The sequence below is a fragment of the Pteronotus mesoamericanus genome, unplaced genomic scaffold (genome assembly GCF_021234165.1).
Source record: "Pteronotus mesoamericanus isolate MK-2021 breed Mesoamerican mustached bat unplaced genomic scaffold, CSHL_Meso_final scaffold_85, whole genome shotgun sequence".
Lineage (NCBI taxonomy): Eukaryota > Metazoa > Chordata > Mammalia > Chiroptera > Mormoopidae > Pteronotus > Pteronotus mesoamericanus.
This window is the reverse complement of record NW_026555329.1, coordinates 70,846,949-70,874,272: the sequence shown is the minus strand read 5'-3', so window position 1 is coordinate 70,874,272 and position 27,324 is coordinate 70,846,949. Positions and strand designations below refer to the sequence as shown.

Here is a 27,324-nt window from a genome sequence, read left to right as displayed (position 1 = left end):
TAATTTCCAAATGAGCTTTGTTTACAAGGTATGATATAGAGAGATCTTCTCCTAACATCTAAGTGACCTTCCTCCCCAAAGAAGCCACTCTGGGAGACACACGCCAATAACGAGGCTACCATGACTGATAACAAGGAACACCCAAGCTTGTAGTGGTTGGAATACCCTCAGGGGTGGGTAAAGCTTTATTCTTCAAGGCTGTAATTCATTCTGCTGACAATTCAGTCATTTCAGATCAAATCTTGTGAGCCAGGTGGTGTGATCAAGATAGGTATGGACGATTTTCATCAGCAACCAACAGAGTGACCACAGAATAATGACAAATTTTGCATGGTTCATAAACTGGTTCCAAAAGAAACTGCAGAGAAACAAAAATATGCTCACCAAAAGCAGCGTGTTTGAACTAAGATCTACCATTTATTGGGCAAGTCTGCAAAGCACTGTGTGTCACATACATTATCTCAGTCGTTTCTCATGGAAGCCCTTTGAGGTAGGTATTGCGTCCAGATATTACAGAGAATAAAACGGTCTCAGAAAAATAAGCTGTTTGCCCATGATCACCCTGCTGGAGGGAAGCCAAACCCTAGTATGCCCCTACTCCGTCTCACACACCAGGATGGCGGATGGATAAATCACACCTCCACGCAGAGAGCTGCATGTTTTCAAGGAGAAGCAGAATCACTCCATTTTATAAGTATATGTAGTATCGGCGTCATCACTGTGTGGAACAAGGTGTCTCTAAATAATCTTCCAGTTTACTGATTCTGCTAAAGTGTCCTCAGAAATGGCATTACCAGTGAAGCTGCCCAACAGGCCCTCCCAAACAAAAACACACAATGAATGGGACTTTACTCACATTTAGTGCAAATTACAGGTTTAGGGCATTAGCTTATGACTACGCCCTGCCTGGATCTGTAGAATAACATAAGTTTCAGGGTTATCAATGTTAACAGCAAGAGACAGGAAGCAACCTAACTATTCATCAGTAAGAGATTACATAAATTATGGCATAGTCATTCAATCAAATCTTACACAGCCCAGAAAGGAAAGAGATTCCCTATTCCTTACATACTGATATGGAATGGAAAAAAAAAGGTCAAGGCAAAGAGTACGTACAGTCGCTATCATTCGGGCAAAAAGCCCCACTGCACACGTGTTTGTTCAGGCGCAGAATCGTTCCCAGAAGCGGACAGTCTGCAGGGGACAGTGCCTGCCCCCGGGAAGAGGACCTCGGAGCTGTGCGGTGGGGGAGGTCCTTTATTCTGAATCACTTTCAGGAAACTGATATAGTCAAACATTTTTGTTTAACTTTTAAAAATGGACTGAATATACATTTGACAGATTATGATGATAATTTCTGATTGCAGGGGAAAAAAGTTTTCTTGTGAGAATCACTATAAAGTTATAATGTAAATATATTTTTTAATGTGAAAAGGCATCATTTATTCATCATGTAATGTCAACTGTACCTATAATCCCTTAAAATAAGTATTCTTGTTTTGAGGGAAAAGCGCCAGATCAAATATATCATTAAGGGAAAACACACATACTAGACTATGACATCTACTGAGGACAAAGGCCATTACTTTACATATTTTTTAATTCCCCAGTTTCTGATAGGGTTCTCAGAATGCAGTTTCTTAGTTGATGAGGAGCAAATTGACTTATTGGTTAAATTAGCAACTATGGAGTTATGTATGTCAGTTATACTGAGAACAGTATAAAATAAATGGATAATTCACCAGAAACTGGCTTTTAGATTTTAATTTTAATGACCTTGAAAAAACATAATTTAGTACCAAATGCTTCGATACCCAGTATAATCGCTAAACTGTGAAATCAGCATTATTCCTATCTGATCACCTATATAAAACTCAGCAAGTTTTCTTATGAAAAAAGGCAGTAGAAGTCCCAAAGAATAAGGGAGAGACCACTAATTAAAGGCCATGTTTACTAATCTAGCACCATAATTCCAGCCTGAGGACCTCTCAAGCAACTGGAAGGAGGAGAGGAGGAGGTGAGGATGCTGGAAGAGTAAGGACAGTTCTTAACGTGTGGCCCCATGTGTGCTCAAAGGCCACGCGGGGTCGAGCAGAGGCGGAGGCTGGAGCGCAGTGGGACGCAGGCCTTCGGTTTGGGTGGCGGAGGGGCCGGGGGGAGGGCAGCCTCAGGACTCCCGGGGCAGTGCTGCCATGGGCCTCACGGATTAGGGGGCTTCTTCTTGGCATCCAAGTCCTTTTTAATTTCTTCAAGTTTTTTAGCCAGGTTTGGTATCTTTAAAGAGAAAAGAGATTATCACAACTTTGCATTTGTCTAACCAATATTCTTTCACTTCTCTTCCTCCAGAGATAAAGGGTGATTGTACAAGTGCTTATTTCCCTCTGAAAGAGACCTGCTAAATAGTAGTGGTTTGGGCCTCCTAACTGCGGAAGGGGGATCTCAGACGTAAGTTAGCGGATGCTCCCTCCCTGAAAGCCAGACCCCGCCTTTGACTTTCGTACACCCCCTCAGCTCCTCAGCCCAGGGCCGAAAAGTCGCACACAGAAACAAGAAATGTGGTGCACGCTGATAAAGCCCTTGCCCAGACAAGCACATGATTCAAGTGAAGGCTGACAGAGGGAACTCCCTTTGTCACACTAAAAGCTTCACTACAGAAGTTAATATCATGTTCCCCTTCCTTGTCTCTTTAAAACACGCATTATCTTTCCAGAATCACCATTCATGGGCAGTTGGCCACCTGGTTTTCAACTTCCCCATCTATAAAGTGAGGCTAATACAACGCCCACGTTGCAAAACTCTGCCCCCTTGGATATGCTGCATTATATAGCTCCACCTCCAAAATTCTCAGTCATCTCCACTCCTGGGTATGGGGACTGAAAAGATTATCCCATTAATCTTTAAATTCTTGCTTATCACACAATATGCCATAGAACTGTAAGAATCTAACTTAACATTACTCTGGTCTAACAAACATGGCTTGGTATCACCATGAGACCACCTGAAGTGAAGGGATTGTGCCCCCCTGTAGAGTTATGAAGGACAGATGCTTCCATGACTTTGGAAAATCTTTCTACAAAACTCAGGGCTTTTCTCTCAGATCTGTGGACCCCATCTCCGCTGGAAGGCACGCCGTACTTCAACAAAGACAAGTCACTACAAATCAATTACAAGGGATCATGGAGAAAGTGAATATGGTCACTTACATCATAATTCTGAGCCAGATACATTCCAACCAGGTTGCCAAAAGTAAATCCAAGCTGAAAGAATAGAACAGGAAGAGTTACACTGGATACTAAGCTCAGCGCCATATGAAGCCAAACCAAACAATACAGACAATGTTCTCCTAAGGAATTAAGCATAGTCAGCAGACCCCAGGGTCCAGTCGAGGGCTGAACAGTGCACAATGTGAAATTCACATCTTGCTTCTATAAAATAAACTTTAAGCTTTACTAAGCTTTAAACACCAAACGCATAATTTAAAATGGTTTATTAGTAAATTAAGAAGCATAGAAGAGGCTATGGTCTCTAATCATAGAATACTTTCTGATCATTTCATTAATCAGACACATCTTGTGAAATAGAATTTTTATCAAGGAGAGGTCACTAAGAAGCAAAAAGATTGGCCCTGGCTGGACAGCTAAGTCGATTTGAGCGCATCCTGATACACCAAAGTTGTGGGTTCAATCCCTGGTCAGGGTACATACAAGAATCAACCAATGAATGCATAAATAAGTGGAACAACAAAGCAATGTTTCTCTTGCACTCTCTCTCCCCCTGCCTTTCCCTCTCCACCCTTTCTCTTGCTCTCTAAAATCAATTAAAAAAAAAAAAGATTTTTTTTTTTCACTCCTATGGGTTGAAACTAGGTAGACAGACGTTTTCCAAACCAGAAAGAGTATTAAATGTGCTTAAAAGGAAAGGGTGGCGGCAGGGAGGCCAACTGAGAATGTTAGTTCTGCACCAAACAAAAAGAATATAGGGTTGAAAATTTTTCACTCACGAAAAAACAAAAACCAAAAAAAAACCTAGAGTTCTGGTTCTACCATCATCTAACTGTACCCTGAGACAAGAAACTTAATCTCTTTGGAGTTTTGCTGATTTGAAGTTCCTAATTTATAAAAACATTAAACTAACAACGTTCCTTCCAGTTCCAACATTCTAGGATTCCTGGCTATTACCGTGGTATCTCAAAATAGATATGGTGTATCTAATATGACTTCACTTTGGCAACTTTATCAGACATCAGGGTGCATTAAAATATAGCAGTTATTTACAAACACAAAATAAAACAAAAACTGCGGGCCTCTAGACAAGTCACATCCAATTCCAGTTTCAGAATACTGCCAGGTCTACCAACGGGACTCCGTAAAATTCAATACACAACATAAGCAGATAAATTTGCCCACGAAGCGAAATTTTGGGAAAGAACACATGAAGTCCAAAAAGCACTCACATGTTCATGGGATATTCCATAGGCAAGTTTAGACAGAAAAAAAAATTTTAATCTAAATAAATAGAATCTGAATCTGAAAAATGGTGACATTAGTCTGAGAAGCTGGCCAGGAGCCAGATGACAGAAGGTCTGGAATGAGCCTGTAACCTCTCTGGAGGCCAAGGACACATCATTATCTTCCAGGCCAAGACTGGGAGTCTAATCAGCAGTCCATCTAGAAGGTTCGATGCTGTCCCCACGACCCCTTCCACATCACATGAGCCCCCTCCCCCAGTTTTCCCTGCAGAGAAAGTAGCAAGCAAACATGAATGAACGGGGTTTTTTTTTTCCTTAAAATCAATGAAGATCAATGAAACAGAATGGAGGGTCCAGGAATAAGCCTTTACATCTGTGGTCAAGCAATTTTCCACAAGGGTGTTAAGACATCCAGTGGTTTCTTTTTTTTCATTTTTTCTTTTTAGAGCCAGGGAAAGGGAGGGAGAGAGAAAGGGAGAGAAACATCGAGGTGAGAGAGAAACATCAATTAGTCACCTTCCACACACTCCCCAACCCAGGTATGTGTCCTGACTGGGTACTGAATGGTGACCTTTCACTTTGTGGGACAACGCCCAACCAACTGAGCCATGACAGCCAGGGCAAGACATTTAATGGTTTCAAAAAATGATGCTGAGACAGGGGGGTATCCACACGCAAAACAGTGAAGTTGGACCTTACTTCACATCATAAACAAAACTTAGCTTAAAAAGACCTAAATACAAGAGCTAAAATTATAAATCTCTTAGGAGAAAACAAAGCAGTAAATCTTCATGACGTTGGGGCAGGCAATGGTTTTCTCAGATATGCCACCAAAGGCTCAAGTGACAAAAAAATCGATAAATTAAACTTCATCAAAGTTAAATGTTTATATTTCAAAGACTACCATCAAGAAAGTGAAAAGACAACCCAGAGCCTGGAATAAAATATTTGTAAATCACGTATCTGATAAGAGACTTTTATACAGAATATATAAGGAATTCTTAGGGCTGAATGATAAAAAGAAAAATTACCCAGTTTAAAAAGAGGCAACAGATTTGAACTTCTCCAAAGAAGATATGCAAATAAATGGCCAAAAAGCAAATGAGAAGATGCTCAATGTTATTAGTCATTAAGAAAACGCAAATCATATTTTTATGATGAGGTGCCACGAGACACCCACTACTAGGGTGACTTTAACTGAAAAGATGAACAAGTGTGGGCGAGGATGTGGAGAAACTGGAAGCTTCCTACATTGCTGGTGGGAATGTAAAATGGGGCAGCCACTTTTGAAAACAGTCTGGCAACTGACAGAGTTACCATATGATGCTGTAATTCCACTTCAGGGCATACACCCAAGAGAACTGAAAAATACATGCACACACAAAACTGCACACGAATGTTCACAGGAAGACTGTTTGTAATAGCCCAAAGGCAGAAACAACCCAAATGTCCATCCACTGGTGAATGGGTTAACAAGATGTGGTACGTCCATACAATGTAATATTAATCAACCATAAAATGGAATGAAGTACTGATTCATACTATGGCATATATGAACCTTGAAAACATGCTAAGTGAAAGGCAGTCATAAAAGACCACATATCAAATGATTCCATTTAAAGGAAACGTCCAGAATAGTCAAATCCGTAGACAAACAAAATAAACTAGTGACTGTCCAGGGCTGGGGGCGAAGAGAGGAATGAGAAGTGAACGCTAATGGGCATGTGGTTTCTCTCAGAGGCAATGAAATGTCGGATATAAAATCAGTAGTGAAGACGGCTGCACAACTCTACAGTCATCTTAAAAACCGTTACCCTGCATGGGAAATGGGTGAATTATAAGATGTAAAGTACGTCTCAAAACCATAAAAAAATCAGTAAGATTTGGTGAAATATCAGCAACAGGAGATATAACTGAGGAAGCCAAGGACAACTTCAAGGTTTCCTGGTGAAATAAATGTTTTAGAAGCATGGAAATGTCGGAGTGAAAAAGCGAGGACCACTCAGACAGGGGCTGGCTTTGTATCTGAGAGCTCCAGGGAAGCGCTGTCAGTTCTCGAGGGTGGACTCACGGGCAGTTAGTCACAACACTGTCTATTAACACAGAAAAGCACTATGTCAAAAAGAAGGGAGCCAACTCTAAAGCAATCTGACTTCTGAACAGTTGCTGCTCAATCCCTTCCCCAATCAAGAAGCTGTTATGTGTATAAATCAGCCAAGAAAGCCTCGATTTTGCTTTGGGATGGCTCCTGGCAATAGCCCGGAGTGAACACTACCCGACCGATCTGAAAGTGACTCATCAGCTTGCATTTTCAAAAAGGACACACCCAAACCAAGGTTGGCAGAATCGGAGTCCTCTCATATTTACTGACAACAGCTTAGGAAATCTAAAATCTCTCATTTTATTTAACCAATGTAGCTATAACCAGCATTTTTTATATATATTTTATTTTATTTATTTTTAGAGAGCAGGGAAGGGAGGGAGGAAGAGAGGGAACGATGCATTGCAGTGTGAGAGAAACAGTGATTGGTCGCCCCTCTCACACCCCACACTGGGGACCTGGCCTGCAACCCAGGCATGTGCCCTGACCAGGAATCGAACCAGCAACCTTTTGGTTCAAAGGCCAGAGCTCAATCCACTGAGCCACACCAGCCAAGGCACATTTAAAAGAATACCTAAAAATGTTATATGGTCTCAGGTGAGAAAAGCTACACACTGACAAGAAAACCTAAAGTATACATTATTGAACAATAAAGATACATTGATCATTTTATTTCCCAATTTTAGTCTCAGCCATAGCTGTCAGAAGACCTCTCCAATCCAAGGAGGCAGGAAAAAATTCACCCTTTGTTGTGCCTTAGTCTTTAATCGCTTACGGTTTTAGTGTGGAGAACACCATCTGATGTGTTTAACAACTGCTTCAAGTAATAATAAAACCCACATTCTGTAAATTAAAACAAAAAGCTTCTGAGGATATAACCTATATCTCTTCTATTACCAGCACAGAGAAGCACATTTTTAAGATGTAAGCTGGGGGGGAAAAAAATGTAAGCTAGGTTTTATATTCAATCATTTTCTTTATAGAATGAAGGGGGGAAAAAAGCTGTTAACTCACTGAGCCAGTGAATTAAATAGAGACAGTCATGAAAAAATTAGCCAGTAAGACTCCAGAAAGAGGTGCATCGGGTAGAGCTGGTTTCCCTGTGCTCAAAGAAGCTGATTCAAATATTCAAATATTTTATGAATATCTGAGAGTAGTCATTAGGCAAAAAAGGAATACCTAATTACATAAGTGGAATAGCAAGATTTGTGGCTTCTTCCCATGGAAGGGATGACCTACTCCAGGAAGACAAGACTAAAACACATGAAGGCGCAGTGAACGAAGCACAGCAAGTCACCAAATGATGGTCTGAATGGGCCACACAGTGTAAGTGCTTTGTGTTAAAAATCTAATGTAACTGATATTAACACACTAAAGGATAAAAGTCATATGATCACCAGGTGGGGAAGGGAACATGGCAAAATCAGCAGCCAAAAACTCTTACACAATTAGAAATAGAAAAGAATCCCCTTCACCCGGTAGAAAATATCAGAGACACAAACATCACCAAAGCTGAGAAGCATTTCTACTACAAGGATAAACAAAAGGAGGCTATCCGCTCCCATTATTTCTACTGGAAGTCCTGGCGTGAGGAGGGGAAGGGAATAGATTGGGAAAGAACACAAAGCTGTCATTTTTGCCTTCACTGGAGATATGACTGCCTTCACAGTATTGCTTTCCCTGATTCATTTCCAAGTGGACCTACAGACAAGAGATAGCTAAAAGGTAGGCGAGAATGTTAGATACAAAATCAGTACAACAAAACTACCTGCATTTCCATACATCAGCAACAACTTGAAAATTTAATTTTAAAAAGGATGCCACTCACAACAACAAAACTCAGAAGCACCTAGACATAAATGTAACTAACCAGGGGCAAGACTATTTTACTTAGATGATTTTTTTTAAAAATGATGCAAGACATGCATGACCTAAATAAATGGAGACATGGATCAGAAAAGTGTAAAGACTTCAGGAACTTAGTCACCAGAAGGCTCGTGAAAAAAGATGGGAGTTGGGCCATTAAGAGTGTTTGGGAAGGCAAAAAAAGGAGCTAAAGGTAAAAAAACAAAACAAAACAAAAAAAACCCACATAGAAACTATGAAGGCAAGATGGTCCATAGGCTGGTAAGGACTGGAAAGCTTAGCCCAGCCAACCCAAAACAGAGGATGTGCGCTGTCGGGCAGTGGGAAAGGAAAGTGGGGCCGGATGGTTACGTTTGATGTGGAAGGACAACGGGACACTGACAGTTTCTGAGCGTGCGGACAGGCCATTAATTCTGGGTGACCACTCCAGCAGCTCCAAGAGCACAGATCCACGGGCATCATGGGAAGCACGCACAGAACTAGAGGCGACAGCCTTGCTGGAGGCTGGCTGCTCAAACCACATTGGAAGTGGCATATTCAAAAAAGAATTCAAAACTAGGGCCCTGGCTGGTGTGGCTCAGTGGATTGAGCACTGGCCTGTGAACCAAAGAGTTGCTGGTTCGATTCCCTGTCAGGGCACATTGCCTTGGTTGCAGGCCAGGTCCCCAGTAGGGGGCATGCGAGAGGCAACCACACACTGGTGTTTCTCTCCCTCTTTCTCCCTTCCTTCCCCTCTCTCTCTAAAAATAAATAAATAAAATTAAAAAAAAAAAAAGAATTCAAAACTAGACTATTCAGAGAAGGACAACCAGCCTGAACCTGAGCCATAAAGAATGGGTGGGAGAAACAGATGTTTAGCTTAAAGAAAAGACTGATGGGGTAGGTGAGGGATGGTGAGAGGGACAAAGACATGCTCTTTATATATGTGAAGGGTTGTCACATAGGTTAGAACTGCTCTTTAACTTGAAGGAGTAGGACTAAGTAAGGAGACGCTGACCAAAAATTAAAGTGATGACCTGTGGGAGTAGTGAACCTGCTGTGACTGGAGGTGACCAACCATAAGTTGGCTGTCTTCGTAGTAGAGACGGAAGCCTCCGCATGTTAGCTGGATGAACCTAAAACACCTCCTCCAACTCAAAACCTACACTTCCACATCAGGTAGGCTAGTGTAGCTCATCCAAAGGTGGTGTAAAAAAAAAAAAAAACCCAGCTCTACAAACTTGGCAGTGGGAACATATAGACAGAACTTTCCATAATCTGAGTAATGAAGACTTGATGGCTTAAAGCAATAGCTACATTTACTGAATGCTTACTGTGTGCATTCAAGCTCTTCACAATCTTACAAAGCAGGTCCAATTATTGTCCAGTTTATGCTGGAGAAACTAAGGCACAGATCAATTAAGTAACTTGCCCAAGATTACAGAGCAGGTAAATATATGTACCAGGCATAGCAGCTAGATGGCATAGAGAATGAAGGAGGGGGGAAAAATAGGATTATGTGAATAGTTCAAATTTTAGAAAGTGGGACCAGGGAACAAAGAAAGAAGTTGGGTGTGGTTTGCAGGGTAGGGAAGAGGTAATGGGTCCAGGCACGTAGAGTCTGAGATAGAGGACATGACAAGAGACGTTCAGTAGGCGCCTGATGCCCGGGAACTGGAACTCTTTAGACAAAAGGGCTCAAGGTAGCTCAGAAGCTGTCAGCACAGAGGTGAAGGTGACAAGGAACACACGCCCATAGGGTGGGTTTGAGAGAAGAGCAGAGAGTCAAGGATGGAGCCTTGAGAAACACCCAGTACCCAGAAGAAGGGAAACACGGCCACTACAAACAGACAAGATGAGACAGGGCTATCTCCCAAGTGGCGCCCCAAGACATGAGCCCCTCTGCCCTCGGAGGGCCCCCCACTCTGTACAGATTCTTCCATAAAAATAAACCCACGTGTGTCATAACCTGAAAGGATGTCGGGAAGTACTGAGATGCAGGATCCAAAGGGCAAGGAAGAAGGGATTCAAGAGGAGGTTCCAGGAGTACCAGGTGCTACCGCTTCGAGAGGTAAAGAAAGCAGCACACGGCCCAGGACACTCTGGCAGGCAGTGTACACAGGGCCCCCAGCAGCGCCCGTCACGTCGGGCTTCTCTTCCAAAGCTCTACGTTTCTTGACAACTGTAGCTAAATTATTGGGGAGGCCAAAACGTGTTACATTTTTTCCATAAAATAAAAGATGCATTTTTCATTTTCACCAATAACTTTTTTGGTTTGGGTATTTCGAATATGTCGGCTCTCTCCCGCTATTGGCTTCTAGTGGGTGAGGCCCGGGGGCTGCTAAACATCTTCCAATGCGTGAGGCAGCCCCACAGCAAAGAATTATTTGGCCAAAATGTCAATAGTGCCACGTAACTTCACAAACCACTTTTGACATGTTTGATCAGTCACAGCACCTCCTCCACACACTGCACAAATTTTTCGCGTTCCAGTTGCATTTTTACCTTTCCTGAAATAATAAAGCATAATACACAGAAAATGTTGCGTATCTTCTTCCTCCTTCAATATTAAAATGGCTGCACAAAAATTCACCAATTTTGATAAGTTTTTTTTAAATGCACGCTGATATGACAGCTGTCACAATACAATCTAACAAAATTGTTTCAAATGAAGTTAAAGAGAACTAAGCACTAATAGACCCATGTACAGAAAAAAACTAAGCGAACTTTTCGGCCAACCCCATACACTGTAATTAAGGAGCTACTGCAGCAGCAAGAAGAGGAAAGAAAGCAGCAGCAGGGCCTGAGGAACAAGCTCTCAGGACTGGGACGATGGGCAAGTATTTTAATCCAGGGAGGAACGAACAATCTATAAGCAACACAATCCCGGGCAGTGCATTTCAAACAGTGTCCCAGAAAATGACAACTGCAGGACACATCTTGGAGGGTTCCAAAGCCCATGTTTAACTTGTGACTCTCCCATCACTGCCAAAACCCTTCCCTTCACCTGCACGTCTGAGGGTAAACTAACCCCCATTTCTGAGAAGGAACTAAATTAGAATTACTGATACCTTGTTGATGAGAAACTGAACAGAGCTGAATGCTTATTAAGTGTCACAGTTGTAAGTACTTCAATGTGTTAATTCGTTTTTAATCCTCACAAAACCATGAGACAGGCTTCCCCTTTCAGATGTGGAAACTGGAGCACAGAGCATTTAAATAAACTGCCCATGTTCCCACAGCTTAGAAGTGACAGAGCTGGGGTTCAAACCCAGGAGTCTGACCTCATAAACACTAGGACATGACAGCTGGTCACAGGGTAAAAGCTAAAGGAGACCTAGGGATCGTCTCCATCAGCCCCACTGTTTTATAGCTGAAACGGCTAAAAGCAAACAAAGACTTGCCCGAGTTCCCAGAGCTGGTGGATCACTGGACAGAGGGAGAATCCAGGTGAAAAGTAATTCTAGCCACTTCTTTCAACAGGTGCAGTGAGAACAGAGGGCCACAGTTATGTCTGGGCTAGGAACTGAATGAACGGCTTCAGCCTCTCTCCTTAAATGCTGAGAATTCTGAATTCACAAACCAGTCACTCCCTATTTATACACAGCAAAAGCTTATTCCAAAACCAAATAAACTCACTCTGCAAAAGCACTTATATAGTGAAGTGTAACTGAATCAATGTCCTCCCTCCCACCTTCTCAATGAGCTGCAGATGGAGTCTGACACTCAATTATACACTGTGGGGCAAACTGATACTGTTCTTAAACTGTTTCCTACAACTAAAGAGCAGTAATTATCTGTTACTCCTAAACTAATACCTACTTAGGACACTGGAGAAACTTCCAGAGAGAGAGGAGCGGCCGTCTTAGTTGGGCAATTTATGTGAAGGAGACCCTCTTTTGGCCTAGAGAATTCAAAAATCAATTACCATCTCAAAAAGAACAGCAGCGGCATTGTCTCGTAATCTCTTCGATAAAGAATATAACATTTGAGAAAGCATCTCATCCCCATAGCAGCAGATCTCCATTAACCACCTGGAATATATTATAATACCTGCCTCTTATGAGAGGTAGAAAGCATCAAGTTTTGGAAGCACAAAAATTCCAAAGAAAGACTCTCTCTTGGAAATTTGATTGGCAAGACCTCCTGAAACCTTTACCAGGCAATCTGAAATACACCGAGCTTTGCCAGGAAACCCGTTTTTAAGGGAAATAAAGAGCCCCGAGAAATAATTTGTTTAGTCATGGTAACAGTCACTTTCCCCTAAAATGAGCACTTTGGAAAAACCACTTGTAGACCAGGGCCTGACTCATGCCAGCAGCCAGCCGTCCTCCAAGTCTGGAAGCGGTAACAACAGATCCGACGGGGACTCCAGAAGCCTCCAGCTCTGACTCAGTGTTTCTGCGCCTCGTGAGGTTGCTTACTGTTGTCATTTAGAGTTTATTCCTGGCTCTCCTGAGTCCTCTGAAAGGCCAACCAGCAGGGCCCCGAGTGCGGATGGGGTTTGTGCCCGTATCGGGGCGGGAGAACAGAACGGGGGACGGTCACGAAAAGACAGAAGGACCCAAAAGCTTTATCACGAGGATGACACAGGCACCCAAGGTTAAGTACGTGGCTCCCAAAATCCATGCTCTAACATATCAAAGTTTTAGGGATTTGAATGGCTGCAGAAAAATGCCGGCAGAGGATTTGAGCGAGGCAGAAACAAAACCCCGCAGCCCACCCCGAGAGGCGACGGGCAGGCGCGGGGCTGGGGGCCCGCGGGACCACGCCCTGGCCCCCGGACCCACGTCGACTCGACGGGGCCCGGAGCCCCCGAGGGCCCTGAACCGAGCCCCCGGCCTCCTTCTCGGCAGCTCCACTCACCAGGAATTGGAGCATGATGTCAGCGAAGAAGGCGAGAACGGCGGTGGCAGCTTAGTGGGCCGTTCCTATCCTGCCTCCCCCGTGCCAGGGGCGGATCCCGCCGTCAACTTCCGGGTCACCCCACGCCCCGCCCTCCTTGCATCTACTCACCCGGAAGCCATTATCGGCGCCCCTGCTCCCCCTGTCGGGACATCTCGGAATTACCGCTTAAATGGGCCGACAGGTGAGAAGGCCAGGGTGGAATAAGTTCCAAGTCCCAAGCAGGGCTGGACAGCTTTGACATTCGGAATCCGAGGCCCCAGTCATATCCCGCTTCTGTAACGCTGGGTGGGAGTCCCGGAATCTGTATTAATAATACCAGCACTCCAACGATTCTGATGCACAGCTAGACTTAGGTCTTTCTGACCTATAAAGATTGCAGGACGCGGATTCCCATCCCCAGAGGCAGAGCACAATCAATCACCTGTGAGCTTTTTTGCAGCACAATAGTCTACCCGGACTCCGCGCGGAATCTGTGGAAAGGGAGGCAGGTTGTTTTTACACAAGTTCCACCGGTATGCTATGTAACCTGCCTGGAGCACCTGTGACAGAGGTTAGGCGCTTAAGGAGTTAAGATGGAGATCTTTGGAGTCTGGCACAGCTGGGTTCAATTCACCGTGGCCTTGCGCTTCCTGGCAGCCATGAACAAGTTACTTGAGCTCCCTGAAGTTTACTCTCCTTCTCTGTAAAGGCTAACACCTTGTTGAATTGTTGCAGGGATCCAATGAGACAATTTGAGGGATCAAAAATTGCTTGTCATGTGTCTGGTGTAGACAGTGAGCTCTGGAAGAGGTCTCTCGCCCTCTGTCCACCGCGAGCTACCATGATACTGTGGGCCACCTCTGCTCCTGGCCCTCAAATCTCTCCACAACTTCCATCAACACACACTTATAAAGCAAGACTCCTTTTTCTCTTTGCATTCAGCCTTCTGAATTCACCCTTATCTGCTATAAAAGGCAGAACTCTGGTTCCAGATAATAACAACCAAATCATGGGAGCTTTAACCATATGGGAGTGTATTATAAAGATAAAGTGGACAGTGATGGGATACAGGAAAGCTATCAGGAATGCAAGCATTTTCTCTCCCTTCCTGCTGTTCTCCATATGTTTGTTTCATTGTTCTCTTTGCCTTCCGTTTGTTTCCTGCTTTCTAGAATATGGCCCACTCTAACACTTATTTGAGCTTACTCCTTAGATGGTCCAACCAACAGAAGACTGGATCGCTCTTTCCTGACCATTTTCAAACACCTAGGAAAAGAATGCAGCCTGGTCAAGCTGGTGTCAGATTCTCTCAAGTCAATTATAAGGAGAAGGGGCAGGGGCTCTTTGAGGTGAAGTGGCTGCCATGAGGGAGGAGATGCTGGTAAACGGCTATAACCCCTTTCCAACATGTTGAGGGTAAAAACTTGACTCAGTGCTTCTCAAACTTTAATGCGCAGACAAGGCACCTGGGGATCTCATTCAACTGCTGGTTACAATTCAGGATATCTGCGTCTGGAACCTGACATTATGCACCTCTACTAAGCTTGCCAAGTTACCCAGCTACTGGTGGTCTGTGGACCATGTCGCAGGACACCAGACTGTGAGCCTGATGAGGGGAAGGACTTCATCTCTTTGGTTCATGACTTTATCCACCCAGCAAGTGCCTCGCACAACCTCTGAACACAATAAATATTTACTGAAGTCTTTGTGTAAAGCCTTATTTTTTTAATTACAGATAAAGCCTTAAATGCATCCTGGATTTTCTTTTAAAACGATTTTTCTCACTGACTTGAGAGAGAGGGAAAAACATCAATTCACTGTTCCACTTACTCATGCATTCATTGATTGATTCTTGTATGTGCCCTGACTGGGGATTGAACCCACAACCTTGAGGCATCAGGAGGATGCTGTAACCAACTGAGTTACCTGGTCAGGATTAAAGCCTGACTGTTTTTTTTGCTAAGGCCTTGCAAAGGCTCTTCTCTCAAAGAACCACAAGCCATGGACAAGAAAGGCAGAACTCTTCTGCTATTTTTGAGATTTTTACTTAAACGTCCTCATATAAAAACAACTCCTTGCTCTGGCTAGTGTGGCTCATTTGGGTGTCGTCCCGCAAACTGAAAGGTTGCCAGTTCAATTCTGGTCAGGGCACACGCCTGGGCTGCTGGTTTAGTCCCCAGTCAGGGTGCATATGGAAGGCAGCCAAGCAATGTTTCCCTCTCTTTCTCCTTTCCTTCCCCTCTAAAATCAAAAATCAAAATTAAAAAAAAAACAAAACACTCCTTTAAGATTCATGCTCTCCCTTTACTCTCCCAATGCCTTAATCTACAGAATTCCTAGGCAGTTCCCTTCATTCCCTCAAGGCTTTAGCGCCTAACAGCCCTCCTTTCAGCCCCAAGCTATCATAGTCATGGGTGACTTCAAAGGCCATATACATTGGTATTTTCCAGAATCCTTACTTCTAGTAGTGGCTTGCCTCCTCACAGCATGCCAGCAATCCACTGCCATGTTTCTAATGCACTTTTTCACTTCCTGGACCTACTCCACCTGTGACGTATTAATTCTCAAGTTGTACCTCCTATCCTATCAACTTTGACCTTAGCCAGATCTCCAGCCTCCCATCTGTTCCACATGCTCAGCGATGAGTTCCCTTCTGGCTCCACTCCTTTTCCGTCTAATCCCCAAGAGACTGGAAATTCAATCAAGGCGTATTAGCCTCAGTTCTCTTATCCATTGGTCTTCTATAATTCTTGCCTTTAAAACATTCTAATTCTTAAATGGAGATCACATGGAGGGTTATCAGCAGGGAGAGGGTAGGGTGAATGGGGGGAAGGTATAGGGAATAAGAAGCATAAATGGTAATGTACAAAATAGGCAGGGGGAGGTTAAGAACAGTATAGGAAATGGAGAAGCCAAAGAACTTATATGTATGACCCATGGACATGAACTAAGGGGGGCGGGGATGCTGGTGGGAGGGGGGTGCAGGGTGGAGGGGAACAAAGGGGAGAAAAAAATGGGACAGCCGTAATAGCATAATCAATAAAATGTACTTTAAAAATAAAAAATAAAAATTCTAATTCTTAATCAGTCTGCCTGTTTCAGTTCCATACCAGTGATTCTGAACATCAAATAGAGAAAAGACGGGTCACTCAGCAAAGGATATTGACCTAACTTGGTTCATTGGTATTTTTTCCACCTGGAAAGATTAATAATTTGGGTTCTGATCTCACACTTTACACATAAAAAAGTTACAGATCAATAACAAATTAAACAAAGCAAAACAGAAATATTAAAACTCCTAGGGAAAAAGGGAGACATTCTTTTGTAATCTCCATATTGGAAGATTTTTCACATGACCAGCATGATATAAAATGCAGAAGTCATAAAAGAATAAGTAAAATCAACAACATAAAAATAAAAATATCCTGTATGGCAAAAAAAGATAAAAAAGAAAAATATCACTTGTAAAACAAGTGACAAAGAGCACCTACAAATCAATAGACCAAAAATCCAATAAAATGTGGTCAAAGGATGTGAACAGCTCATAGAAAAGAACATAGAAATAGCTCAAACATGAAAAGATACTCAGGGCATTCATACTCAAAGAAATGTAAGTTACTACCATTTTTCTCCACATTGGCAAAAATCAAAAGCTTGATAACACCCTATATTGGAAAGAATGGAGAGCCAAGCACGGCTATAGAGTACTGATAGGGATACAAATTGTTAAAACTTCCTTGGAGGGCAATTTAGCCTAAACTACGACAAGTTTAAATTAGCGTACCCTTTGTCTCAGCAAATGCACGAAACTGTGTATGCTCAAGAATATACATTTTAGGAAAAGTTTGATGAAGTTGTTTTAAAAAAATAAACAATGTTAATCAATTAACTGACTGAAATAAATCATGTTATATACATTCATTGACATACTGTGTGTGTGTATGAGAGAACTTTTTATGTGTTGATATAGAAAGATCTTCAAGATAATTTTTTTAAAAGGTGGTAAAAAGAAAAAGAAAGAAAAATGTCATTTGTACCCATCACAAAGGACTCATTTCCTTTATATAAAGACCTTCTCTAAATTTGATGCATATCACAGAGGTAATATTACTGATCAGTGAGAAAGAATGGCTATTCAGTGATTCATAAAAAGAACATTATCCATGTTGAGATAAAAGTAAAATTAGATCACACCCCCCCCCCACACACACACATACACACACTGCCAGAGAAACTAATAGCCTAATGAGGAGGCAACATTTTAAAACTGGCAAAAGAAAACATAGAAGAGTCTCCTTATGATCTCAGGCTGCAGTATATTTTAAGATAAAACATCAAGAACACACCCCATCAGGGAAAAGATAGATTTAACACATTAAAATGTAAAATTTATACCCCATAAAAAAGTTGAAAAGATAACCCAACAGATCAGGAGAAAATATATGCAAACCGAAAACTGGAAATAGTAAAGCCATTCTGAATTTATAATTACCTCCTGCATATCAAAAATAAAAGGACAACCCAACAACAGCAACAAAAGACAACCAACCGAAAAATGAACACAGCTTATAAACAGGAAAACAATGGTCAATAATAAACAAAATATTCAAATCAATGCAGATACCATTTTACACACATCAGGTTGGCAGAAATCAAAAAGTATGACATGGTCATCTATATAGAAAATCTTAAAGAATCAACAAAATAACTTCTGGAACTAGCAAGTGATTATAACAAGTTTGCATCCTTGGTTCTTTCCAAGTTTTGGCGATTATCAACAGAGCTGCTCTAAAGATCCCGTGTAGGTTTTTATGTGAGCGTGAGTTTTCCACTTGTTTGAGTAAACACCATGGAGCACAACTGCTGAATCATATGTGAGAGTATGTTTTGTAAGAAATCACCAAACTGTCTCCCAAAGTTAACACACAACAAGCAATTGCTTTCCTATATACCAACAATGAACAAATGGAATTTTAAATTAAAAACAATACTATTTGCATAAACACCTCAAAAATGAAATACATGTAAATCTAACAAAATATGTACACGATCTATAAGCAAAGCCCCAAAACTTTGATGAACAAAATCAAAGAACTAATATGGAGATAGGGAAATCAATAAAAAGATTCAATATCGTCAAGACATTAGTTTTTTTCCCAATTTGGCCAAGAGATTCAATGCAACCCCACCAACGAAACCTCACCAAAGATATACAGACAGGAAAGAAATGTATGAAAATATGCCCCCATCATATGTCATCAGGGATATGCAAATTAGAGATACCACTTCACAGCTATTAGATTAGCCACAATCCAGCGCACGGACACCCAATCCTGGCAAGGATGCAGAGCAGCAGCAACTCCCCTACATCGTGGCTGGGAATCAACATGGTGCAGCCACTTTGGGAGACAGTTTGGTGATTTCTTACAAAACATACTCTCACATATGATTCAGCAATTGTGCTCCATGGTGTTTACTCAAACAAGTGGAAAACTCACGCTCATATAAAAACCTACGCAGGATCTTTAGAGCAGCTCTGTTGATAATCGCCAAATCTTGGAAACAACCAAGGATGCCCTTTAGGGGGTGAATACCTAAATCAACTATGGTACATCCAGACCGTGCAATATTATTCAGCACTAAAGAAAGGATTAAAAAAAGAGCTATCATGCTGTGAAAAGACACAGAGGAAACAAATGCATATTACTAAGCGAAAGAATATGATTCCAACTGTATGAAATTCTGGAAAAGACAAACCAATGGAAACAATTTAAAAAAAAATCATTGGTTGCCGGGGTGGGGGGTGTGGATAAATGAATAGGTGGAGTGTGGAGAATTTTTAAGGCAGTGGAAATACTCTGTGTATGTCAATGGTGGATATATCTCATTATACATTTGTCCAAACCTGTAGAATGTACACCCCCAAGAGGGAAGCTGGACACGAAAGCCATGGGCTTTGGGTGATTGCAATATGTCAATGTAGGATCATCCTTGGTAAAAATGTACCACCCTGGTGAGCGATGTCAATAATGGAGAAGGCTATGCATGGGGCGGGGCAGGTGGTATATGGGAAATCTCTGTACCTCTCTCTCAATTTTGGTGTATCTCTCTCAATTTTGAGAATTGAAACTGTCTGTCATTGATGATGTGGACAAACAGGAACTCTCCCTCCATGGGTGGGAGTAAATGGGTGCAAATACTGAGAAATATCCTGCAATGTCTAGGGAAATTAAAGCCCTGAATCTCCAACCTGGGATTTTCATTTCCAGTTACCTAACCCAGAGGAGCCCTCTGACATGTTACATGTCTGATCCAAAGAGACACATACGATAATCATCATTGCAGCACTGTATGTAGTAGCAAAAGATTGGGAACTTAAATGCATACTAGCCTCCCCCAGTGGAATCCATCAATTAGGGTGTTGGTAAAACGTGATACTACTGTTCAATACTTACAAGAAACAAGAATGAGGAATTATCAAAAACAGTGTTGAACAACAAAAGAGCAACCTGCAAATTATTCCATAGTATCATGACACACATGAGGATTAACAACTTATAAAACAGCACTTTTTACTGCCTATGAATACATACATGAATGACAAAGACCAACCATGAAATTTTGGCAATGGCTACCTCTGGGAGGGAAGTAGGGGGATGGGATCAGGGAGCTCCCAGTTGCTGCTACTTATCTACCATATTGTATTTCTTTAAAAAAAAGAGAGAGGGATCCAGAGTAAATGTGATCAAGATTTGATCAAATCAGGCATGTGACATGAAGACAGAGTAGGCACTTGCTTATTAAATTGATTATATTATTTGTATGATTGAAACAGTATACCATTTATTAAATTAAAATGAATGGTAAAAGCAATAATCAAAAGGTTTTTGTTTTTTGTTTTTGAAACAAGATATTCATAATCCTAAAGTATCAACTCAGAGTACACTGGGAAGATCAGCTGTACAATGGAGGTGGGTCAAATACCACCTTAACTGAGTGATCAAACAATATACAGGGACAAACTGGTATGTATCCTCTGATATGATACTTTAAGGGCATCGTATCACCTGTAGAATGGAAGCATTCTTGCCAAAAATGCTAAACCTGAATCGAAAAAAAATAAAATGCAGCCCTGGCTGGTGTGGCTCAGTGGATTGAGCACTGGCCTGCGAGCTGAGAAGTTACCGGTTTGATTCCCAGTCAGGGCACATGCCTGGGTTGCAGGCCAGGTCCCCAGTTGGGGGCCTGTGACAGGCAGCCGATCGATGTATCTCTCACACATGGATGTTTCTCTCCCTTTCTCCCTCCCTTCCCCTTTCTCTAAAAATAGATACATAAAATCTTTAAAATAAATAAAAAATAAATTAAAAAATAAAAAATATCAAATTGTGCGAACTTTTCCAAAACAGCTAAAAAATGTCAGTATTATAGAAAAGACCCTTCCCTCTCCCCCCAAAAAGAGAGAGGAAGTGTTCCAGAATAAAGAGATAACTAAATGAATGTATGATTCCTGATTAAATCCTGGGTAGAACAAAAAGTTCAGAAAGTATTTTGGAGGCAATTGAGGATATTTAAATAGGAACTAAGTATTAGAAAATTTTATCCTCAAATGTTTTATGCATGCTAATGATATGGTGATTGGGAAAGAAATATCCTTGCTATTACTTGCTGAAATATTACAGAAAAAGTGTCATGATGTCCACAGTGACTTTCAAATAGTTACGGAAGAAAACCAATATATACACACACATAGAAGAGCTACAGCCACGTGCGCAATGTTAAAGGAAGTTCATTAGCCTTTTCTCTCAGCATTCGTGAAGATTCAACATGTTTTAAATTAAGTTGGGGGGAAAAAAGAGACAGATACTTAAAAAAGGTTGTGTATTTTTTAATACACAACCATGCATATTTCTGAAACACTACCATGCGTATTTCTGAAACAGCATTTATAGCTCAAATGAAGTTCAGTCCTATATTTATGTATCAACATGTTATAAAAACTGTAATAATGACAAGGAAGGTATTCACCTCCTTTTGACACTCCGACCCCACCAAACTGATTAACTCAGTAAAAACAGCGCATTAAAATCCTATGCTTATTTGAAGTAGATGAATCTACCCGTTAAATGCTAAAACTTTTTAAGAAGTTACCTCTAGTTTGTGTTTATCCCTTCTGCTTTGAAGAGCGCACGGTGCCCCAGCAGCCTCTCTCAGTGCCTGGGAGCAGAAGAGGCCACGGGTCCCGGCTGCACTGACCACACAAACAGCGCTGCTGGTCAGCCTTTTCAGCAGCGCACACGCAGCTGCAATTCCTCCTGCCTCTCCCTCCCGCACACCCCCCGCCCCCAAAGGCTCAGCCAGTTGGCTGTAATTTTGGGCGAGATGATGGGAAAACAAGGTATGAAGCTTGCTAAGTGCAAAATCTTAACTCTAAATTGAGCTGCTACCTCTGTCCTGCAGCTTTATAAAATGGTTGATGCCGAGCCCCAGGCGCTTCTGAATATGCAGGTTCCTGCCTGGGGTGCCGGTGATGAAGACCACCCCGTTCCTGGCCAGCACAGCCCTGGCCACTATTGCTACATCCCACACCCCCTTAATTACTCATCCCACATCCACACCCTCTAAGACTTTTACTTACTAACAGGTGAAGACTAGTGTTTGTAAGTGGTGAGCAGTAAATTAATTTCAAAATATAACAGCTTTCTTAAGATGCTTAAAAGCCATGGGAATTTCATTATAAGATTAAAAATAAAAGCAACACTACAGAATTAAGAATTAAGTTTTTACTACTACAAGAGTCAAAACTCTTTCCCCTCCCAGAGTAGTCTCTCCTATATACTGGGCTGAAATAATTGGTGGCCAGAAAGGGGAAAATGGACTTTTAGATGATGTGGTCATTTGCACATAAATACAAGAAATAGAGAAGTGATTGTGTAAATTCTTGTGCCCTAATTGTAGCCACCATATTCATTATATCAGAAATATAGGCAGATAATTAAGAGAAATTTCACAATCATTTCTAAGGAACAAATTAAAATTAGTATATTATCATTTAAATGCAGAAAAGAAAAACTAATTTTAGGAAAGAGATGGCTTGACTCTTTGAGACATTTCTATAATCCATTATTCACAACACTGAGTACACTATCCTATTAAAGAGCATGGCTAGAGTTTACTATCCACTGTGCCCCAGAGTAACCCTAAACACCACAGAACTATATTGTAGGTCCAAAGAGAGAAAAAAAAAGAGAATTTCCACACTACGCCTTTAATTTAGCATTTGCAGCTATATCCCCTGGGAAAACCACCACTGTAGAAAGTTTATATTGATACAATAGATTCCCTATAATGTCCATCATTTTCTAGATAAAATTTCAAAAAGACTAACCACAACATTTGTTTTGTTGTTTTTTAAAGTATTTATTTTTACTAGTGAGGATAAAACTGGGCAAAGAAGTTTACAGAAAAAATGTCCATATATAAAGAAAGAAATAGCAAAATATTTTTTGGTCATAATTTAGAGATAAACTAACATATAAAAAGGAGAGTTTTCCCCAATTCATCTCTTTCCTGGAAGAGTATAAGAAACACGAGCTCTCAGTTCCGTGATATCCTCAGGAGGCCTCGAATACGTCTGACAAGGGCTTGTATGAAACTATAGCGAGATCGAACTTTTGAATATAATCCTTCAATGTCCAGAAGTTTCTTTTGTAGTGATTCTCCAAAAGCGTTGATGGCATCAGCCTGAAGCTAGAGGAAACACAGATGACATTTCATTATTAAAACTGTGGTCTCAAATATTTATTTTATTCTGTGTCTTCCAATTTAAAATACCTTTGAATCTTTATAATGCTGGTCCCTTCTCCTGTACCGAATTGAAAAAACAATCACATTTTCTACCCTCGGATTTATTCATACTGTTTTTTCCTCCTTTCTCTTCTTATATAAATGTGTAAAATTTAAAGCCTGCTTTAAATAACAACTATTGATGCTACTGTTGCCAAGTGCGCCAAAACAGTCCCTGCAGGACCCTACAGAGTGACCGAGGCCCTGGCCGGGCAGCTCAGCTGGTTGGGGCGTCATCCCGACACACCAGGGTTGTGGCCTGGACCAACCGTGAACACATAAATAAGTGGGACAACAAATTGCTATTTCAATGTTTCTCTCTCGCCCCTCTCTAAGACCGATACATTTTTTAAAAATGTAAAATGTTATTAAGAATGGATGCTTTTGGAGAAAGAAACAAAAGATACATTGGAAATAACTTGTACTTTTAAATTCATGTTGCAATTTTTTAAGAAAAACCGCAAACATGCGTGCTTTTACTTTAAAAATATATATATAAATGGGGGAAGAAAATCTGGTATACACTTTGGACCTCAGCTGTGTTTTAGAATGCCTAGGTAGTTTCAGATGGCGCTTCTTGGTATTACCCTGAAAAGATAAAATTAAGTACAGAATTGTATGACTCTACCTGCCTTCAATTTTGCACTAAAATTAAAGCACAGAGTGAGAAGGCTATTAATCTTGCATTTCTTCTAACTTAATAGCAGGCCAGTCTAATGAAACAGTCATTAACTCAACATATATTTATTAAAAGTCTTCTGGAAGATGTTTAGCTTCTCTAAACAAGCCATGCTAAAATAAATTACTGCTACAAAGTCACTAAGAGGCGAATGTAGTCAGGGCTAGGATGACAGTGTAGCGTCTACAACGTCTCGCAAGTGCGGGTCAGAAAAGTGCTGTGACTGTGCCTTTCTTTCCTGGGTGAGGCCCAACCTTCAGCTTTAAGAAAGGCAGTGGTTTAGGGAAAAACAGCGGCTATCAAATCATGGCCAAGGCCATTTATTTTAGTGGCCTAGGAGCAGATCTGGTCCCTAATACCACACACGCCTGATAACTGCTGTGTTTCTAAGGCTTTGTTTCATAGGAGGTTTTCATTTTAACTGTTTTCAGAATGCTCTTCATTCAATTCCCACACCGCTGACCAAGGGGCTACTAGGGACGTAATACTCCGTACACACAGCCACCTGCCCTATAAGGAAGCTCTGGCCGACACTGGACTGCACATGCCGCAGCGGTCCCACAGGATTGTAACGGACCTGGAAAATCCCTATCACCTAGTGACTTCATTGTCGTTGCTAACAGAGAGGAATATTCATGGTGCGTTCTGTGCTCACAAGCAGACCTATGATGAAAACAAAAACGAACACTACCATGCATATTTCTGAAAAGAACATTCACCTCCTCGGGAAGAGCCTCGGGCAGGCCCTTCAGGAGGTGGTCCAGAGGAATTCTTGGGCTGTCATCACAGGGGGTGACAGCTCCATGTATGATATTGCCCCCAAAGACCTTCCAGGGGGACAAGATGTGAAGGTGGAAAACAGCAACAGGGAGGACCCTGACCTTGTGCGGACCTAATGTGTGTGTTTGTGTCTTAGTCTTAACAAAGAGTTTAAAAAGTAAAAAGAAATAAGCAAATAATAGAAGGAAGCTAAGCTTATAGAATAAGGCTCTGAAAAATACTTTTGTACAGTTCTACAATGGGTTTGTTTTAAGCTTTGTGTTATTACAAAGGAGTCAAAATGTTTTTAAAAAAATTAAAGCTTATAAGATAAAACAGTTACAATAAGCTAAGATTAATTTATTCTTTTTTTTTCCCCCTTAAGGTTATTACTGAAGAAAGAAAAACACTAATAGATGTCATGTGGCCTGCGTGGGAGCGTTTAGGAAGCCTGCGGCAGGGCACCGTAACGCCCCAGAGGCCGGGGCGCCCAACCTTCGGCGTCCCTGGGCCGCACTGGAAGGGCCGTCCTGGGCCACACATCATAGACACCGCGACACGTAATCACAAAACAGATCTCATAATGTTCTGGGAAATTTATGATTTTGTGTGGGGCCGCAGTCACAGCCATCCCGAGCCACACGAAGCCCACGGGCCGCAGGCTGGACACCCCGGTTAGACCTTCCCGTTCACTCACCGCTCACCCGCGGACTCACCCAGAGCAACTTCCAGTCCTGCAAGCTCCATTTGTGGTAAGTGCCCTACACAGGCGGACCATTTTTAATCTTTCATACCGTGTTTTTACTGCACCTTTTCTATGTTTAGATACAGAAATACCACGGGGGTGAAGCTGCCCTCAGCACTCAGCACAGCAGCCCGCCGTCTGAACTGGCCTGCAGCCCGGCAGCAGCGGCCGCACCCGAGCCTGGCGCGCAGCAGGCGCCGCCGCCCAGCTTTGCGCGGGGGCAACTGTGATGCTCGCACAGCCGCACCACCGCGTGACGACACATTTCTAAAGGTGAATCCCCGTCCTGCAGCGGCACCTGACTGTACAGTAAGTACTATATTCTATGTACAGTGACATCTGTGATGGCTACTCATAATCTCTCCATTAAATTATTTTTGGGAAATTAAGTGTTAAGTGATACTTGGTGCCTAAAAATTCTACAAAGTTAATAAAAAAAAAAAATTAGGAGTTTCCAGGTCACAGTGCCTACCATTTACTGAGCTCTTACTAGGCTGCAGGCTCTACCTAGGAGCCGCACATACAAAATCTCAGTTAATTCTGACAAACCCTCTGAGTCCAAACTGTCATTCCCATCTTTCTGATGAGGAAACAGAGGCTCAGAAGTTGAGTTGTCTGTTCCAAGTCGCAAAGCTGCTAGGTGGCCATGTCAGAATTCAAATCAGGTCTTTGTTTATATCCTGAAGATGATAATCTTACTAACATACTACACCTTTTCCTCTTTCCTTTCAGAAATTAAAAAGAACTTTGAGAATAAAACCTTACCTGGTCTATGTCATGCTGGCTCACCACAGTCAGTCCGCTTCTAAAATCCATACTGGACTCTGAAGCGAAGGAATCTAGAGACAGAAGACTTGGTCAAACCCCCTGTGCCAGCATAAACCTACAGCACAGCGGAGGGACCCGAGGACAGGGACCTGCAGGGCTGCGGAACCACGGCCGAGACTGAGAATGCTGCCTCCCCTCAGTACGCGGAGGCCCCGGGGGCGGCACATCATGGGTCTAGGCCTGGTTCGGCAGCTCGTCCTGCGTATTCCCCAAGGGGCCCAGTACACGCTCGTCAGCCGCAGAGCCTCACTCCAGCGACAAGAGCCCTGGCCTAGCCTGACCCACTCCCATTCTTCTGAACAGTTATGTGTGACCAGGGGACTCTGCAGCTGGGTCACCCCTCCCCTGCAAGAAGTGGAGGAGCAGACGCTAGGATGCTCTTGTGTTCTGCACAACTTCCCATAGACAGAAGTCAAACAGAAAACAGAGCTATGTCTAACCACTAAGTAGGCCTTGCTTATCCAATCCACTTTAGTAACAGAGGCACACACAAAATAAATAAAAATGTGACTGTTTTTCAAGGCACAAAACTCCAAAGGTATTTATGGTTCCTTAATTGCAGAACAGAGTTTACCTTGCAGCCTTCTGCTTTTAAACAAGGTCCTGGAGGCGAACAGGGAATCCTGAGAATCGGTGGGCGTGCAGTGTAACAGGTAGTACTCCAGATGGCGCCAAAGAATAAACAGGCAGGTCTCTATGATAACTACAGAGAGAGCTCAGATAAAGGAAAACAATCTCAGCACATGTTTTTCACAAAGCAGTTTCTGCGGAGAGAAAAGGGGACTGCACCTTCTGGTGAGGTACCCGTGGCCTCAGTCTACCAGAGAGGGGAGAGACTCCACGGAACGTGTGTCCCCAGAAAGCAGTGAGGTGCGCTGAGGTGGAAGTGGGGGCTGTGGGCACTGTGCCGGCAGTTGCCAGCGTCCTTGTCTCCTGTCCTGACAGAAAGTGTCTGTACGCATTGTCAGGATTACTAGCTACTCCAAAAGACAAGACAGTTTTTGATCTGGAGATATATCAGGCATTTACTAGAAAAAAAAAACAGGCAGTAACTGTCGCTTTCCCCATGGTTTTGAGGCCCATATAATGTGAGAATAAGCACACAGTTCCTACATTTGCAGCTTCTCTTACAGGTTGCCATTCAAGTCCCACTGGGATTTCATGAA

At 42.2% G+C, this 27,324-nt stretch overlaps 1 protein-coding gene and 1 long non-coding RNA gene across 2 annotated transcripts in view; both read right to left on the bottom strand.

Annotated features, from left to right (window-relative positions):
• Positions 1-397: 397 nt before the first annotated feature.
• On the bottom strand, positions 398-13,385 carry LOC129062951 (uncharacterized). Its single transcript, XR_008528323.1, has 3 exons — positions 13,281-13,385; positions 3,204-3,257; positions 398-2,274 (listed from the first exon to the last, which is right to left on the bottom strand). It is a non-coding gene; the product is annotated as an uncharacterized LOC129062951 (long non-coding RNA).
• A 9,353-nt stretch (positions 13,386-22,738) lies between these two features.
• NUP205 (nucleoporin 205) overlaps positions 22,739-27,324 on the bottom strand; it is a 70,263-nt gene continuing 65,677 nt past the window's right edge. Inside the window, exons 41-43 of the mRNA XM_054564623.1 lie at positions 26,733-26,861; positions 26,096-26,169; positions 22,739-23,051 (exon numbers count right to left, since the gene is read on the bottom strand). Of these exons, the coding sequence (XP_054420598.1) occupies positions 22,899-23,051; positions 26,096-26,169; positions 26,733-26,861 (356 nt within the window). The 3' untranslated portion in view covers positions 22,739-22,898. The remainder of the gene's footprint in view (positions 23,052-26,095; positions 26,170-26,732; positions 26,862-27,324) is intronic.